Source organism: Strix aluco, chromosome 3 (genome assembly GCF_031877795.1).
Source record: "Strix aluco isolate bStrAlu1 chromosome 3, bStrAlu1.hap1, whole genome shotgun sequence".
Classification (NCBI taxonomy): Eukaryota; Metazoa; Chordata; class Aves; order Strigiformes; family Strigidae; genus Strix; species Strix aluco.
This window is the reverse complement of record NC_133933.1, coordinates 82,521,195-82,539,136: the sequence shown is the minus strand read 5'-3', so window position 1 is coordinate 82,539,136 and position 17,942 is coordinate 82,521,195. Positions and strand designations below refer to the sequence as shown.

The following is a 17,942-nucleotide window of genomic DNA, read 5'->3' as shown; positions in this document are numbered from 1 at the left end:
GGCTTATCTGCTGCTATTGGAACTTTAGTCCTGGGTGGGGACTGCTGTGTTGCATGCAGGGTTCCTGATGCATCTGATAGCTGTCATTGCACAGTACCACACAGCTTCTCTAGCCAGACAGATTGGAACGCTATTGCCTGATATAGTTTGTAGTCATTCATCAGAACACATGAACTATAAACTGGATGTGCTGCTGTAAAATGGGAAAGGAAGAGATGATGCTATTACTAGAAACAGGTGTGGTTTTGTTCTCTTGTTATGGCTTTGAACTAGAGAACAACAGATAACTTTTCCATTTTCAAAGGTTAAAAAATTACGGTTAGATACTTCACATGAATCCCTTTCACATTGAGAAATACTAATCTACAGACTCATTTGCCTCCTATAAGATGGATTTTGTATAATTGAAGTAGTTTTCACTTAAAAATTCATAATGTCTCTTACTAATGACATCGTGCCAATTCTGGGAATCATGTTTCTTTAGAAACAATTCTAAAAGAATTTTTAAAACATTTTGCTGGTTCCCTGCAAGTCATGATAACATTTTCTGTCTTCTCTCCTTTTACGTCTGTGTACTGGGCAACTTGGAAGTCACAGGATACTTTTTTCCTAGCTTTTGCAAGGGAAACATACAGATTTGAGACTAAACTGAGGTTGATGGTACATCTTAATCAGCAAATAAAACCTTAGGCAGTAGTTATGTTGATGTGCTTAGCAGAAAACTTGGCTTCAGTTGTCATATTTGATGTTCAGACATGGTTTTGTAGTTGCCTTTGCATTTATGCCACTCGTTGAATTATTCTGCTCTGTTAACATGACATTTTTCTTTGCTCACTTCAATCCGATGTTTTGGCATCAGTGTTTTTTGGCATCAGTTACGTGCTTGACATGGTCGTTTGGACAGTATGCTTCAACTATGTGACTCACCTTCCGTTTATGACTATATTGGGAGAGGTTTAACTGCTTGCTCCCACAGGTTAGCTGCAAGGTGTAGCTAGCTGAAGAGAAGGACATCAGTATTTTTCTTGTGCCTGCTTGTTCCTGGCATTGCAGATCAGCAACAGGTAGTAGGGATCAGCCACACTGGCTGTTTGTAAGAAAGTGTTTGCACGTGAAGTGAATCCATCTTTCAGTGCTCTTCCCCCTTACTAGAGGGGGGGCTTAAAGGATACTCAAACAACATCTCCTTCATTTAAACAAGCTTAGAAACTCAGTTCTTGCAATAAGGCCCATCTTCTGTCTGTATTTAAAATCAGTATTTCTTAGTGTGGAAAAAGGTGTAATGAAAAGATGAGTTGGAGGAGGCTAGTGTTGTCGTTTAACCCTAGCCAGCAATTAAGCACCACGCAGCCACTCGCTCACTCCTCCCCCCTCTCAGTGGGATGGGGAGGAGAATGGGAAAAAAAGTAAAACTCATGGGTTGAGATAAGAAGAGTTTTAAGAACTAAGATAAAATATATTAATAACAATGATATTAAAATAATAATAATATAATGAAAAGGAATATAACAAAAAGAGAGAGAAATAAAACCCAAGAAAAGACAAGTGATGCATAATGCACTTTCTCACCACCCACTGACCAATGCCCAAGCAGCGATGTGCCCCTCCTGGCCAGGTTCCCCCAGTTTATATACTGAATGTGACATTCTGTGGTATGGAATATCCCTTTGGCTAGTTTGGGTCAGGTGTCCTGGCCATGCTCCCTCCCAGCTTCTTGTGCACCTGCTTGCTGGCAGAGCATGGGAAACTTAATTTTGGGTAAGTGCTACTTAGCAACAACTAAAACATCAGTGTGTTGTTATCAACATTATTCTCACACTGAATCCAAAACACAGCACTGTACCAGCTACTAGGAAGAAAATTAACTCTATCCCAGCCAAAAGCAGGACAACCAAATGTAATGGATGGAGCTCCAGGGCTGAGCTTTATATTGCTCTTCAGCCTCAGCTGTTTTGCTACTGCAGCTACTATACAGAAATACTGCAGAATGTAAGATACAAAGTGCTGAAGTGATTGTTTCTGTGTAAATTTGCAAAGCTTGAAACTATACCTTTGAGGTGTTACCTGTTCATTTAAAACAGATTTTAGGCATGGCTGATAACTATCAGTGTTAACCATTAAACTTGCTTGTGTCAAGGCATACAAGGAGAGATGGATTTTATTAGGAAGTTACCTGTTGTTATGCTGAAATGCACTTAGTAGTGCAAGTGACAGGCTGACAGCATGCTATGGAAATGAGTCTGTTAAGAAAACTGGACTGTTAGTGATACCTCTTGAAAATACAGGTAGAAGGAGAGATTAAGTACATTTTTCTGATCAGAAAAGGACATGAAGGGTCCTGGTGAACAGCAAATTCAGCATGTGTCAGTAGTGCATCCTTGTAGCAGATGAAGGCTAAGCCTGTACTGGGCTATGTTGGCAGGAACGTAGCCAGCAGGTCAAAGGAGAAGATATTTGGTGCTCATGCGGCTGCATTTGTGGCGTTGTATCGAGTTGTACCCCTCCCTCCTCTTCCAGTTCTCTTCTCCTGGTACAAGAGAGATCTTCACAAGTTGGAGTGAATCCAGTAGCGAGCCATTAAGAAGGTGATGACACTGGAGCATACTATGAATGAGGAGAAGCTGAAGAGCTTGATTTGTTCAACTGAAAGAAGAGAAGGATTTGGGTAGACCTCAGTCATCTCTCACTACCTAGAGAGATAGTATAGAGAAGGCAGAGCTACATTCATCCTTGAGGTGTGCAGTGAAGAATCAATGGCCGTGATTGCAAGTTGCAACAGTGACATTTCAGTGGGATATAAGGCCAAAATGATTCCCAGTGACAGTGGCTGATCTGCTACAATGCTTCCCTGGTAAGGCTGTGAAATCTCAACCCTTGGAGATACTCAGAACTTGGTCAGACAAAGCCTTCAGCAATTTGATCTAACTTTGAAGCTGTCCCTGTTGGGGAAGCAGGAAGTTGGACTAGCTGACCTTTAGAGGTCCCTTGTGACTTACATTCTTCTTCCAAAAAGAAAAATCATAGAATAATTTAGCTTTGAAAAGCTTAGGGAAAGCAGTCATACTGCAAATGAGGAGTAGTGACTAAATAGATTTAATTTTATGCTGTGTGATAGTTCCCTCCCTGCCTTCCCCCTTTCAGGAATAATTTTTTTCTGTTTCTAGACTTAAATTTTCCAAGTGTGTTTTATTAACACCTGTCTGAAGTATGGCCAGTCATTTTTAAGTTTAATATTTCCTTTTTTATTGATCATGTGTTCTTCATAAGAACCTTCCAGTTGTGAACCAATGTGAGCAGGTCGGTAGTTACAGTGAGCACTGTTGGGAAGTCTTCTCCAAAAAGACATGGTGATTTTTAACAGTTGCTTTCTGTATAGATTCTCAGGCAGCTGATTTTGGGTTCGTTCTGTTATTTCAGTAAGTTTGTTCCTTATGCTTTTCCCAAGAAAAGAAACTTGTACAATGGCAAGTTTTGCTTTAGTAGGGTTTACTTCCCTGCTTGGGATAGATTTCTTGAGGAAGAGGAGAAAGGAGTGATCTCAGTTTTTGGGTTGTTCATGTTAACTCACTTGTACCACATGCTTCTTTCTTGGGCTAAAGAGCTGTCTGAGAGCTCAGTGAACACAGTTTATGTAGGTAAAAAAGAAGAAAGCTCTTAAATACCAAAATTATCCATTGACCGATGGAGCATTTGAGGCCCCGGAGATTGTTGCTGCAAGCTAGTTTGTTTTATCTCCCATCATTGTCGGTTTTCATGTAGTGCCTGTTCTCCCACCGCTGATTGTCTCTAGATTCCTGCCTTTGAGGCGATGGTGGGCTCCTTGACACTCCTTACATCTGACTGATAAATTTTGGAGACATGTGCCCTGCATCTTCACAGCTGTTCATACTATTCCTGCAGTAGCAAGTGACATGCACAGATAACTTCTGCTGGATGTAGGTATTGAGAGGAAGGAGGCTTAAAACCCTCAGCTGCATGTCATCAGCCTTCTGCTGTAGTACATGAGTACTGTTGTGTTATGTACTTGTACACACTTCTCTATCCACCCTGGAGAAGTTTCTGTGTTTCCTAATTCAATTCTTGTAAAATCAGCGTGGTTAGTTTACACAATTTAGATTGTTAGCTAACTAATGGGAGAGTCCTCACATGTGGTGTTCGCTTAGCCAAGTGGTGATGCAGTGATTAGGGACAGTTACCTTTTCCACAGGCAATAATGAGGCCAGAAGAGGTCTTTCACTCAATTTAAGGTTGCTTCTGCAGTGTAAGGGCTGCAAAGAACCTGGGCAGATGTCTTCAAAACTTGCTGGAGAGGTATATTCAAATGTTAACCAACTCATTATCACCTTAATGAATTGGGATTTGTTTCCTAAACTCTGTAGGGGATTGCATGCATGTAATTTATTCTGCCTTTTCGCTATTAAATTTTCATGTCTGTCAGTCATAAGTAGTTAAATTTTCTGCCTCAATTGCAGATGCTGTAGGCTGCTGTGTTTTTTGTTTTACTGAGCATTAAAGAACTACGTACATGTTTAAAATGCATCCTTCTTGGTGTCTAATTTTTTTGTTTGTATAGTTACTGCTGTTTTAGTTAATTCCTTCTGAGATACCAAAATTTAAACTGAATATGACTATGGAAAATTTCATTATAATGCTACATTTTATTGTTTTGAAAATTGTTACAAGTCTTCTCAAGATTAATCAAAGATGTAACTCTGTATCACTTTGCCTCCTGTAGTCCAGCCAAACCGAAGAATGTAGAGCTGAATTTTAAAGCACCTACGAATCAAGACAGTTTAGAAAGCGAGCAGGATACTCTTGAAAAACCAGTTAATAAAACTAACAGCAACATCGCCAACAAAATTTCCTTGTTTGAAAATAAATGCGCTAACCAGAGCCAGAGGCCTCCTGACATCCCTGCTTCAAAAAATAGTACTGTACCAAGCACATTTGTTGGCAGAGCAAAGCTGAAATTTGGAAAACTACCCAAGGAAAGCGAACAGCCTGATAAGACGTTAAATAAGCAAAGCAGTCGTCAGAAGTTATTTGAGAATGGCACACCAGAGAAAGAAAGCACTGCAGAATTGAAAGGCAAAAATGAAGAAGGCTCTGCCTCTTATGAGGATATTGGGAAGACAACAGAACTTAAAGTAAAAGCTGCAATATCTCTTTTTAACCAAAGCAGCAAAATTGATGCTAGTAGTAACTCTCTGAAGCAACCCGATCCAGAATTAACCACAGCTAAAAAAGAAAGTTCACCTTTTAAACTGTCCTTGCACTCGCCCAGTAAAAGTGAAAATGTTCAAGATACTTCCTACCAGAGAAATAACACAAACTCAGAATTCCACAGAAGTGAAGAAGAGATGCTGCCAAACACTGAGGTTTTATCACCTTGCAATGATGATAAGTATCCTCTACCATCTCATCAGTTTTCTAGATCAGAATTGAAGAATACAGAAAATGGAGATAAAAAGGCAAAACCGGAAGATTTGAGCTTTGCAGCACTGCAGTATGATGACAGCAGTCAAGATAGTATACTGATATCAGAGCACAGCATCGATACACAAAAGAGCCCAGGCAAAACCTGTAATGGATCTGCTGAAGACGATAGCATTTTTGATTCCCCATCAGACATGAAGAAGTTTGCTGAAACAATAAAAAACTTGGACAGCTTGGTTTGTTTACCCCAGAAAAAGAAGAGGTCAAAGCTTCCCAAGTCCCCAGCACCCCACTTCGCAATGCCTCCCATTCATGAAGACAACTTAGAGAAGGTATTTGATCCTACTGTATTTACTTTTGGTTTGGGACTGAGGAGAGAAAAAACACAAGATCTGTTACCAGCCCAACAAATTAAAATGCAGAGCCTGGAAACGATAGCAAGAGTCAGGCCTAAGCGTGCATCAACAGAGCAAAGTATCATATTCAAAGCCCTGCAATCATGCAATAGAGAGGAACCCGCCTTTAATCAGGAAATAAATGGAAAAGAGAATATTGATGGTACAGATGGTGAAATTAAGAGATCCCGGCTTGAAAAAAGTTCCCTCTTCTCAAGCTTGCTATCTTCTACATCTAAAGAAAAGTTTTTTAATCCTTCTGTTACCTCAGTAAATAACACCACAACTTTTACAACTGACTCCTCAGGGATGCCTCCTTTACAACAGGATGCTTCTGAGCCATTCGGCACGCCTCAAAAATCTGAGGTAATAAAGATGGTTCGTGAAATGCAACCATGTAAAATTTTGTCTACCTGCTGAATGAGTGTTAATTTTGAATTTGCAATTCAGTCTCTTTCAGATATGAAGTTTCCAAGTTTTGTGGAGAAGTACATGCAAGCAGATAGTGCAAAAAAAGAACTAAGTTTACAAATGCCCCACTATGGGAATCCTGAGAAAAGTTTTTCCAGCTGGTTAGGAACAAGCAGATATGAATCAAATGTCCCCACTGGTTTATTAGATGTGGATGTAAGTATTGTGGTGTTTAAAATCTGCCTGAAAAGTTGTCCAGCTTTTATATTTTCTGTAGATGATGTGCATACATTGTTTTGTTTTGTTTCCCCTCCTAAGGACATACATAGATTACAAATACATAGAGGTGAACATAGGTATGGTACCAGTTTCATCTGATGTTGGCTACGCATGAAAATGAGATAGCATCTATTAATATGATTATGTTTCTTCATGGTGCTCTTGAGACCTTTCACAAATATGAATTGAAAGTATATGTTTGAATATGTCTTCATACTTGATTTTGTATTATTTTGAAACAAATCTCATGCTAACTTTAATTTTTTGTTGTAAATTAGTAAATGTTTTCTGTGAACTTCAGAAAACTTGTGTGTGCTTCTTCTGTTGACAGTAATCGCTCTCCTCTTCCAGCAAGACATTCAGCCATTGCACTGTTAAATGAGTAACAGGGCAAACTTTTTTTAGCCCTCTTTTTTTGTTCCCAGTATTCCCATGCATTTGATAGAAAATATATATTCTTTAAGAATACTTTAAGAACTGGATAGTAGTGATTATCGAAAGTGCTGCTACAGTGGAGGGCTGTCCGTTTGATTGTGAGCATCTATTCATCATGAGTGAAGACAGACTTAGTTTTCCCATTGAGGCAACTTTCCCCTAATGTGGGAGAACTTTGTAATTTCTGTTTTCAAAATGCTGAACCAATGTCCTATAGTATCTGCTATTTCTGTTGATGTGGGCTCTTACTGTTACCTGAGAGGAAAACTATAATCAGGAGATCTAAGAATCGTGGGAAGAAGTATGTTCTCCAGAGTTTAATAGCTGCATTAATGTGACCTGTGGAATTGAAGCAGCATGTAAGAAGTTTGAGAAATACTGTTTCAAAGCTACTGGTTATTTGCTGTTACAGTTCTACTAAAAGGAGTGGGGGAGTAGTAGAAAGAACTCCTTTCTTCTTCACCTTGCAGAAGGAAATCATCCATGGTACCTTGCAATTTTGAGGATGTAGATTTTTCTCATATGGGAAGTTTTTTAATTACTGCAGGGATGAAAATTAGGGGGGTTATTTGCAGTGATGTAGACTTACGCTGCCAGTTAAAAAGGCTGTCTTACTCTGGATGGTCCTGCTTGGATTTCAAAACCTGAGTTTAAAGCAAAATGGCTAGTACGGATTTTTTTTTGCTAGTTAAACTGTTGTTTCTGAGGGGTTTTCAATTTTTCAGTAGAGCGTGGAGGCCTGATATGGCAAGGAGGTATGTACATGCGTAAAACTGCTCTTGAGAGAAGCCTGTTAGGCTCCAAAGGGTTCCAGGACTTCTGCAGCACTATTGCTGACTGTGAATTGTCTTGCTTAAGTTAGGAACCGAAAATGTTTCTATGATATGTACCTACTGTGCATCTTCCACTGACTAAGAAAATGATGATGCAATGGCTAATGGGTAATGTGAAGGAAAAGAGTAAGGGCAGCCCAAAACAATGACTCTGGCATTCCTTAAAACACAGAGCAAGTTCTAACTGGAATTGAAGCACTAGCTAAAAAAACCAGTCATGCTTCAACGTGTCTTGATGATGCCTACAAAAATCTGATGGTGGTTAGGAACTCTGTCCTGAGACCACTGCCTTCCTTGCATGCTGACTAATATGTTCTCATTAGTTCCTTGCACGTGTTGCTGGTTATCTTAGGCTGCAGCCTATTTAGGGGTAGGATCGATTTGAGTTTTTTTGTTTGTATGAATAGTTCCTAGAAGAATGAGACCCTGTCCCAGAAGGAGCGCTCCTTTCCTTACTAGGAAACCAGATGCATAATTGCAACACTTCCTTTATTTGTTTTAAGATGACGTGATGCAACCACAACTTTCCCATATATTCTATATCATCTAATTTGCCACTGAGTTCAACATTGTTTAGATTTTGTATACCTCAATGTGGGTTTTTTTTTTCAGCGTTTTTAGTCTATCACTTACGCACAGAGTCTCAAGACTTTTGAAGAAATCTATCTTGTTACAAGGTGTTCATCACAAAATTTATTATGTTAGCTAGTTCATACATGCATATGCCATCATGCCTCCTCAGTCTCTTCCTATATTCCTTCAAAATTATTTCATGCTTTATGGTTACCAGACATTTAAACTTTCATTAATATCTTTAGCATTGTAGAGCATGTACTTTATTAATGCCAGTTTTTAAAGTATGAAACTACTGGAATATATAGGAAGCTGGTCAGAAAGATTTTAAAGTATTTCAAGACTGGTTGATGTTAGTTGGCTTCAGTGATATGATAATTCAGAGTTTTTATAAATAAAAAAAGGTGTGTAAATTTGTACATTTGTGGCAAGATACTGCTCTTCAGGAGGAAGAAGGAATTGAAGCAGTAAGTAGGTGTAGTTGAAGTGTTCTAACCATTTTACTGTTCAGATTAATTTTTATTTTATTAGCTTAATGAATACATTTCTGGCTTGGGGTTTTTTTTGGTGACTTTTCTCTCCTCACTGTCTATTAGGCACTCTCAAGAAATGGACAAAGTAAAATCAATCCCAGACCTGGCAAGGTAAGATCAATTTTATTATCTTTACTGTTCCTCTCTATATTTAAAGCATAGCAAGATTGAATTATATGTTGTTGCTATTTGTGGGGTTTTTGTTTTGTTTCAACACAGCTGGTGATACACTGTGAATCAGACTATCAAAAAAATGGTATTGAGGTTTTCCATGATGTTCTGGATTGCAGTTCTTGGGTTTTGTCCCCAACAATTTTAGTTAAAGTCATCAGAGGATGGTAAGAGATTAATTTTTACTCTTTATCATTGGCTTATCCAAAAATCTTTTGAAACAGAACCAGCATGTAATTCACAGTAGGTCTGCCTTGCAAATGACAATGTAACATAGACACCCGTGAGCGAGAAACGTGGCATTTTACCTCAGCAATAGGAAGTTCTGGGTTGGGAAGCTTACTTTGCTGACAGATTGAGTGAGTGTTACCATCGGGAGGGGTGCAACGTTTCACCAGGCATAGGCATGGGATGAAATGACAGATTCTGTCCAGCTATGCTGCCCTTTGACTCCTCTCCACTTTATGGGTTCTTACATAGTATTTGCATTGGGCTAAAAGACAAACAAATGATCTTAAAGCCAGGTCTGACATGGGTTTTGATGCAGAAGATTTTTCCTGTCCAAATCCCATGTCCAAATGTATTAAGGTAGTGCTGTAGAGGTAATTGACTGTTTCTCTAACAAGTCCAGAGGGAATTTTTCTCTAAAAGCTAGATTGCCTAAGAGTAATACAAAACAAGTTCATCTCCTACATTCTTCATAGCATTAACAGAACAGCCATTATTAGTGTGGATAGCATGGCAAGTCAAGTTGTGACCAGGCTATAATACAGTCAAATAGCAGGTTCTCGAAAGCAGTGATGTGATATAAGCAGCAGAAACAAGGGCTAACTTCAGTAGGAGGTACTGGGACGCACACTGATTACTCTTTAGCTTCAGAAAACTGGAATGAAAATCTTTTGATCTGTGTGAACCAGGTCTTCTTTTCCAGCAAGGTCTAGGGGACTGAGGTGTTTTTTCCCCCTTCAACTGAGAGCTCCAGGGGAGGGTTTTGTATTTGCAGATGGATATAGTTTTTATCTAGTTATATATTCAAACCTGCCATTAAAAATAAAGTTGTGCTTGTCTTCTGAACAGTCTTATCATTCTTTGGCATATCTAGACCAGCCCTTGTGGATCCAGGCTGCTGTTCACAGGATCCAAGTAGCTTGTCTGTTTATACATGATGCAGCAGTCTGCAGCATCAACATTTCTGACCTACAAATTGTTTCAGCTTAGTATCTCATGCAAAAGTCTCATATTATAGACAGTAGTCTTGCTGCCCCAAATCATCAATTTTTAAAAAGGTGGAGGCGTTCTTGATGAAATTACAAAGCCAGTAGTAGGCATCTTTGGTTTTATCATTGGTTTTAAAAGTATCACAGAGACCAGAAATGGCTTGCATCAGCAGTGTTGGGTGAATAAGCTGTATTGGAGTGGCGGGAAGGGTCTGGAAATAATAACTTCTTATGAAAGACTTTGTTAAATGGGAGCGTGATTTTTGCAAATCACACTTGATAAGGCACCATTAAAAATGAGAAATTTTTATTTTAAGCTGGATACTCTATGAGAAGCCAAATTTTGAAGGCCCCTCTATTCCCCTGGAAGAAGGAGAGCTGGAACTCCCAGATATTTGGGGTACAGGTACTTCAGAAGAGCAAAACGAATGTAAATCTCTAAAGCCTGCAGTGATTGGTTCAATAAGACATGTTGTTAAGGCAAGTAATGCAAGTAATACAAGTAAAGAAAATTTTATATAGATCTTAATGTTTGGTGATGTTTGATACGAAGTGTGATTGGTGTATTAGGGCACAAGCGTAACATGAGTTGTAAATGCATGAAACAGTCTTCCACGTTGAATTTCTTGTTTAATCACAAAATAAACATGGGGGCTTTTGCACACTGGGGATTATAGTAACATCCACTGGAAGGCTAGGGCAGGAAGAAAACTTCGTGGTTTTTATTAGAATAGCCTCCAAAATGCTATGTACAGCGTATGCTTTTTAGCCTGGTCAGACTCTCAGGGAAAACATCTCAAAAAAACATTCCACAGACTCATAATTTCCAAAGATGTGTGTGCCTTTTTCTTCTTTTTTAAATATAAACCAAATTTACGCTCAACACAAATTTCAGTGTCAAACACCAAACCTTGTTTGATACTCAAAAAATAGCCCTGTATGCGCAGACTTACCAGGGAGTTTCACACGTGGTGAAACAGCCTTCCTCCATGCACTTTTAACCTACCATTAAGTAGTTACCTGTGCAGGTTGCCAAAACAAGCATGAGCTATAAAGTTATTTGACTAGGAAAGGAAAAAGGAGGAATATATATTGCTTGTAACTAGAATTCTTGTTTAAATTCCAGTTCTCTTCAAGAATGGCTTGCTTGGTGTTGTTTAAGGATTTAATTTGCTAGAGGAGATCTTAACTGATGAAAGAAGATGCATTCCTGCCTAGATGGCAGAAAGTAAACAACATAAATGCTGCTTAGAGATTGACTGACTGTCTTGGTCCAGACAGACAGGCAAACTGGCCTAGTTATACTTTTATTATAGGCATCTAATAACAGTAGTAATTGACAAGGGGGGAAACAATTTAAAATAAAGAGGTGTTTCAAAACTAATTTAGTTATGCATATTAATTACAGAACTCACAGCACCGATTATGTGATTATGACAATCTTCATTTTTTAGGATTACAGGGTTTGCCGAATTGATTTGTATACGGAACCTGAAGGGTTAGGAATCGTGACTTCCTTTTTTGACGACACTGAAGAAACAGGGGTGTTCGGCACTACTCAGAAGACTTGTTCTATCAAAGTACACTGGGGCATGTAAGTGTGTAGTTCTGTATGAACATGTACTGCTATGAAAGGAATTTGTTTTAAACTATTGGTTACACGTATCAGACATGCAAGCAGACTGTTCTAGTCCTATATTTTGGTACTATTTGTTGACAGTGGCATTAGTACATCATTGTAATGCTTCACCCTTGGAGGGGCTGACCTCTTCAAATGTTTTGTTAGAGCCAGTTTTTCTTCTTGCATGTAGTAAAGACAGAGTAACCCTTGTGTATTTGTAGCAATAGCGTGAGTTCGCCTCTCCTGTTCTTTCTCATTCAGGCAAACATCGTAAGTGAGAGTGGGGGGATGAACTGTTATGTTAAGACCACATTTCCTATTTGCTTTCCTCTAAACTTGAAATCATTGTACTAAAAGAAGAAAATTTTCAAGCCCTTGTGTTACAAAACAAGACACTGTCATGTGTAGACTCTGGAAAGCATTCTTGTATTTCACAGTGCATTTTAATCAGTGGTTTTATGGTGATGTTTAGGACATGTATGTTATGTCACCTGAAAATATCTAGCTGTCTAGATGTAATCTAGGTATAAAGTATGTCATAAAGTAAGTAAGCTTTTATGAGAAGGGTGACCTCTAAGGAACAATCTAGAATACTGTACCAATGGTAGTTTTAATAATTTAATAAACAAACCTGTAAATCAGCACTGAAAATGTGCCTCAAAGTGGTACTGGGAAAAGTATGCAGAAGAGGGAGTCTGCTTTCAGAAAAAGTGAGAGAGTGGAACCACTTTCAGTGGTGTTGGGTCCTGCTGATCATTTTCCAGGATGCACAGGTTGGTTGGTACCTGTTGGCCGTGTTGTGTTTGGGCACTGATAGCATTTGCCTTGCTGGAAATGGTCTATTTAACTATCAAAAAACTGTCCACCAAAAGAGAAGTGTTGCATGCCACTGCAAAGATGTATTCAAATATGCAACATGATACATGGGGCATTTTAGTTATTACATAAAGGGTATTTTATATGATTAAATTTTTACACCTTGATTTGGGAAACAAAATGAAGCACTCGGGTATATAGGAAAATACTAAGATGTCCAAGTAGTAGGTTCTCTGACAGGAAGTTATTTCTGTTGAACTGCAAGCTTAATCCAAATTACATGTCTGCCAAGAGCAGTTAAATCAGGTATGTTATTTGGAGGTTGATTAATAATTGACTTCATCTACCCTCTCCACTTTATTTCTGTCTCTCACTTAAAAGCATTCTGTGAATAGTGAAATTACTAAAATTTTTGAAGGGAAGCAGAGCCTGTGCACATCTCTCAGACTGGTCCTTATTTTGCATCTATGTGACAGTGGTTTTGCACTAAATCTGTGTACAGTCTTAATTTCTCTCTGTTGCATTTGAATCCCTTGAGGGAAGTAGAATCCCTTGCACCCGGAAGTAGAATAGACAATTGAAAAATCTTTCTCAGATGTCAGTTTATTAGTTCAGTGTAGAAAGAAGTTGCTTCTGCCGATTGCTTGCATGAGAAATTCAGTAAATTGCTGCTTTTTTGCACATTGCAGGTTTTTGCTTTCGTTTAGTTTACAGGCATGGCATAGTTCACTGTATTGGCAGTGGAGGGAGGCTCTGATTCTGAGTCACCTTGCCATGTGGGTGTGGTTGTATCTTCTTAAAGTTTCCCAGTGTTTGTGCTTAATTGTTGTTTACTAAAAGCTGCCAACAAAAATGAGTCAATGCACCTTTTATCTTCTGATTGTATCACCTCCTTGGTCTTCCATATGTTTAAATTCTTGCAGTGAAGTTAGAATCATAGAATCGTAAAATCATTTAGGTTGGAAAGACCTTTAAGATCGAGTCCAACCGTTAACCTAACCCAAGTTCACCACTAAACCATGTCCCTAAGCACCATATCTCCACATCTTTTAAATACCTCCAGGGATGGTGACTCCAACCGCTTCCCTGGGCAGCCTGTTCCAATGCTTGACAACCCTTTTGGTGAAGAAATTTTTCCTAATACCCAATCTAAACCTCCACCGGCACAACCCGAGGCCGTTTCTTCTTGTCCTATCACTTGTTACTTGAGAGACAAGACCAGCACCCACCTCACTACAACCTCCTTTCAGATAGTTGTAGAGAGCAATAAGGTCTCTCCCTTCAGGCTCCTTTTCTTCAGACTAAACAGCACCAGTTCCCTCAGTCACTCCTCATAAGACTTGTGCTCCAAACCCTTCACCAGCTTCGTTGTCCATCTTTGGATGTAGTCCAGCACCTTAATGGTACTTTCTTGTAGTGAGGGGCCCAAAACCAAACACAGTATTCCAGGTGCAGCCTCACCAGTGCCGAGTACAGGAGGATGATCACTTCCCTAGTCCTTCTGGCCACGCTATTTCTGATACAAGCCAGGATGCTATTGGCCACCTTGGCCACCTGGGCACACTGCTGGCTCATATTCAGCAGGCTGTCGACCAATGCCCCCATGTCCTGGCAGCTCTCCAGCCACTCTTCCCCAAGCCTGTAGCGCTGCTGGGGGTTGTTGTGACCCAAGTTCAGGACCCGGCACTGAGCCTTACTGAAACTCATACAATGGGCCTTGGGCCATCGATCCAGCTTGTCCAGATCCCTCTGTAGAGCCTTCCTACCCTCAAGCAGATGAACACTCCCGCCCAAGTTGGTGTCATCTGCAAACTTACTGAGGGTGCACTCGATCTCCTCATCCAGATTGTTGATAAAGATATTAAACAGAACTGGCCCCAGTACTGATCCCAGGGGAACACCACTTGTGACTGGCTATAAATTGAGGGCTTACTGGGCGGTGTGACTACAGGACACGGAATATCTAACATTTGGCTATAGACAGCAATAAAGCTAAAGTTCCTTGTTTGTTTCTTGGAACCATATGTCTGCAGTGAAACTATACCAACTTGTGCCAGTTTACATCAGCTTGGAATCTACCTTTTAAGCATGATAGTGATGGATTATTTTAATATCTTTCTGATGTCACGAGATTTATACATTATGATACTTACATGATTAAATGGTTGGCTGCATAAAGTATTTCTGTTTAATATGTGTTTTATACTGCTCCGTGCTGCACTTCTGAGGATCAGTAAATTTAACTGGAAGAAATACATTGCCATCCTTATGCAGAAATCAGCAGTATGTTTCGTTGTTTCCAGTAAGTGATTACTGCCTAAGATTTTCTTGAAAAAAACTTTGAAAAACTACTGTTGCTGTCCCAATCAGGAATTTTGAAAGTCTTTCAAAGCAGATTTATTAGCAGATAGAAGCCATGAGAAAGTAGACTTCTAAGGAGTTGTCAAGTTTTTCTATGTATTAGTAAATAATGCAAGTTTAGAATTTTCTGTTGAACAGATTTTGCAACAAATCCAAGTCTAGGTTAGTAGAGATCTTTCAACTTCTTGAAAATTGGTTCTGTATATTTTAAAACTATTCTAAAAATAATACAGAGTAAGCTTAAGTCTTGAAACTTTAGTCTAAAACTTGGGTTGCCTTAGATAAGACAGAGTCAAATTCTTAACTCTTTGTTCATTGTACTGATTTTTTTTTTTTTTTAGTCTGTTCAAAAAAATCACATGCATTATTGGTGGTTCCTGCACAGGCACAGAAGTTTGCCAGCATGCCAGCTTGTAGCTGGCAATTTTGATGGTAAAGAAACAAAGTTTTATTAAGGGTACAGTGATGTCATTTCTAAAGTAAGCATATTGTCTCATTCTTTACTGTTCAGAAACGTTCTGGGGTTTTTATCTTTTGCTTTCCTCCCCCCACCCTCCCACTTTTAGATGGCTAATTTATGAAGAACCTGGTTTCCAGGGAGTCCCTTTAATGTTGGAGCCTGGTGAATATCCTAATTTAGCGTTCTGGGAGAAGAAGGAAGCCTACATTAGGTCCATGAGGCCCTTGAAAATGGTAAAGTACTGTTATTACTTGCAAGTTACATGACCTATGTTTATGTGTTATAAATAATGTGTTAAGGTGGCTAGATTCTTCAAGACTCACAAAATGTAACTGTTTAAAATCCAAAATTTTTAGTGTCTAAAATTCTTGAACTTTCAACGTTTGATTGCATCCATTTCTGCCTTTAATCTGCCTTCTTATTTTCACTTGTGTTCTTCAAGGAAGGTCTTATCTTAATTCTGTCTGTTTGTGAAGAGTTGATGACTTATAGTTGCCTATAAGTTGTCTAACTTTTTTTTTTTTTTGACAGGGTGGTCGCAAAGTTGAATTCAGTGGAGAGCCAAAGGTAAAAGTCAATGTTTATTTGATTGTCCAGAGGTATTTTATAACACATGAACTACACATGGGTAGATAAATATATCTTGATCGTGTACCAACTACTGATGGTTTAGTGGCTGGTCCAACTGTATGTGACCACACCAAGAAAATGCAATCTCTGTCACATTTATGCGTCCATCACATACATATATGACAGTATTAACAGCTATGTGGATAATGCAGATGGGTAATGAACATGCAAGCCATCATGTTGCATCTCAAAGGGAAAGACCTCTTGAAGAGAATAAAGAAATCCACTAGTACTTTCATAGTCTTGCCTCCCCCTCTATGTATCCATGCAAAAGAAACTGTCAGAATTTATCATGCACTCTGCAACTTTTCTTCATTTCCGCTACAGGTAATAATTTATGAGAAGCCTTTCTTTGAAGGGAGACATGTGGAAATAGAGTCAGAGGTCTTTATGCTTGATGACAAGGAATCGGAAGAAAAGACAAGACTTCCGCTTACATCAGTGGGATCCATGAAAGTACTGGGAGGACTGTAAGTATGGGAATACACCAACAATATTTCCTCTTCAGCTGAAGCATAACTTTATAGGCTGGAAATTTCAGTGGACAAATTCAGTACCTGTTTATTTTCTCTGTTTTCACAGTTTTTTGGGTTTAGATATGTGCCCGCGTTAAATTTGTAAATATTGACAGCAAAAGAACAAATTTCATAATCTGTATCTGCTCCATAACAACACGGAGTGGCAGTTGTCCGTTTTCACATGCAGACTGTTTTGTTGTTGTTGTTCAGTTGGGTTGCTTATGAGAAGCCTGGGTTTGAAGGCCATCAGTACTTGCTGGAAGAAGGAGCATATCGGGATTGGACAGACTGGGGTGGCTATGATGAAGAGTTGCAATCGCTGCGACCGATTGTTGGCGTAAGTTCCAAGAACGTGTAGTGGGCATCTCCTGCACTGAGACATCATGTTGTGTTTTCCTTATGATGCTTCTCTTTGCTTTAACAGGACTTCACGAGCTCCCATATGATAATGTACAGCGAAAAAGAGTTTGGATCAAAGGGTTCCAATATTAATGTGTTAGGAATTATTGCCAATTTGAAAGACACTGGATATGGGCTGAGGACACAATCTATAAATGTGCTAAGTGGAGTGTAAGTGATATTTTTAATCACTGTTTAATTTTCAATGTGCTATTCTTTTTAGAATTTTATAGTATTTGCAGTTGTTTTTCAGCACTCTGACTTCTAATGTCTATGTGAGGTCTTCAGGTAAAATTTTCTGCCCTTTACAGCAGAATGTGAAAGGGAAAGTTTTTGTGAATCTGTACAATAAATTGGTTTTCTTCTCATAATAAGATGAGGGGTGCTCCCAGGAAACGTTGACTTACTGATACACGAAGTATGAAAGTATTTCATCAGAGAGCTTAGAAATAGTTTGTGCTCATGACTGTATGTTTTGGGTTTTTTTAAAGCGTTTCAACAGCAAAATTGTTATGGAACTGATTTCCAGTTGTCTTGTGTTTCACCAGAGGCAAATTTGTTGCTCTTTCTCTCATTTGTGTGTAAAATGGAGATAACTCTTGCCATGCTCACTAACGCATTCTGATATTAAGGAGACTTTAACTGAAAAGTAACATTGCTTTTGCAGTGAATCCTACAGGTTAATAGTGTTTTAGTACTGTGGTGGTGGTTTCTATTGGGTTTTTTTTCTAGCACAGTGGTTCCCAAAACTTTGCATTGGCATGGCCATTATACAACTCTTACTGTTTGTGCCACGGGTGTTGTCATATGCAATTGATAAGTTGATAGACTTTGCTGTTTGATTTGTTCAGTAC

At 39.0% G+C, this 17,942-nt stretch overlaps 1 protein-coding gene across 1 annotated transcript in view; it reads left to right on the top strand.

Moving 5' to 3' along the window:
- The window catches only part of CRYBG1 (crystallin beta-gamma domain containing 1), a 43,945-nt gene that overhangs the window by 2,592 nt on the left and 23,411 nt on the right, over positions 1-17,942 (top strand). Inside the window, exons 2-13 of the mRNA XM_074820756.1 lie at positions 4,261-4,311; positions 4,736-6,197; positions 6,282-6,458; positions 8,959-9,006; positions 9,115-9,233; positions 10,601-10,763; positions 11,738-11,877; positions 15,648-15,774; positions 16,073-16,108; positions 16,499-16,641; positions 16,900-17,026; positions 17,114-17,259. Of these exons, the coding sequence (XP_074676857.1) occupies positions 4,261-4,311; positions 4,736-6,197; positions 6,282-6,458; positions 8,959-9,006; positions 9,115-9,233; positions 10,601-10,763; positions 11,738-11,877; positions 15,648-15,774; positions 16,073-16,108; positions 16,499-16,641; positions 16,900-17,026; positions 17,114-17,259 (2,739 nt within the window). The remainder of the gene's footprint in view (positions 1-4,260; positions 4,312-4,735; positions 6,198-6,281; positions 6,459-8,958; positions 9,007-9,114; positions 9,234-10,600; positions 10,764-11,737; positions 11,878-15,647; positions 15,775-16,072; positions 16,109-16,498; positions 16,642-16,899; positions 17,027-17,113; positions 17,260-17,942) is intronic.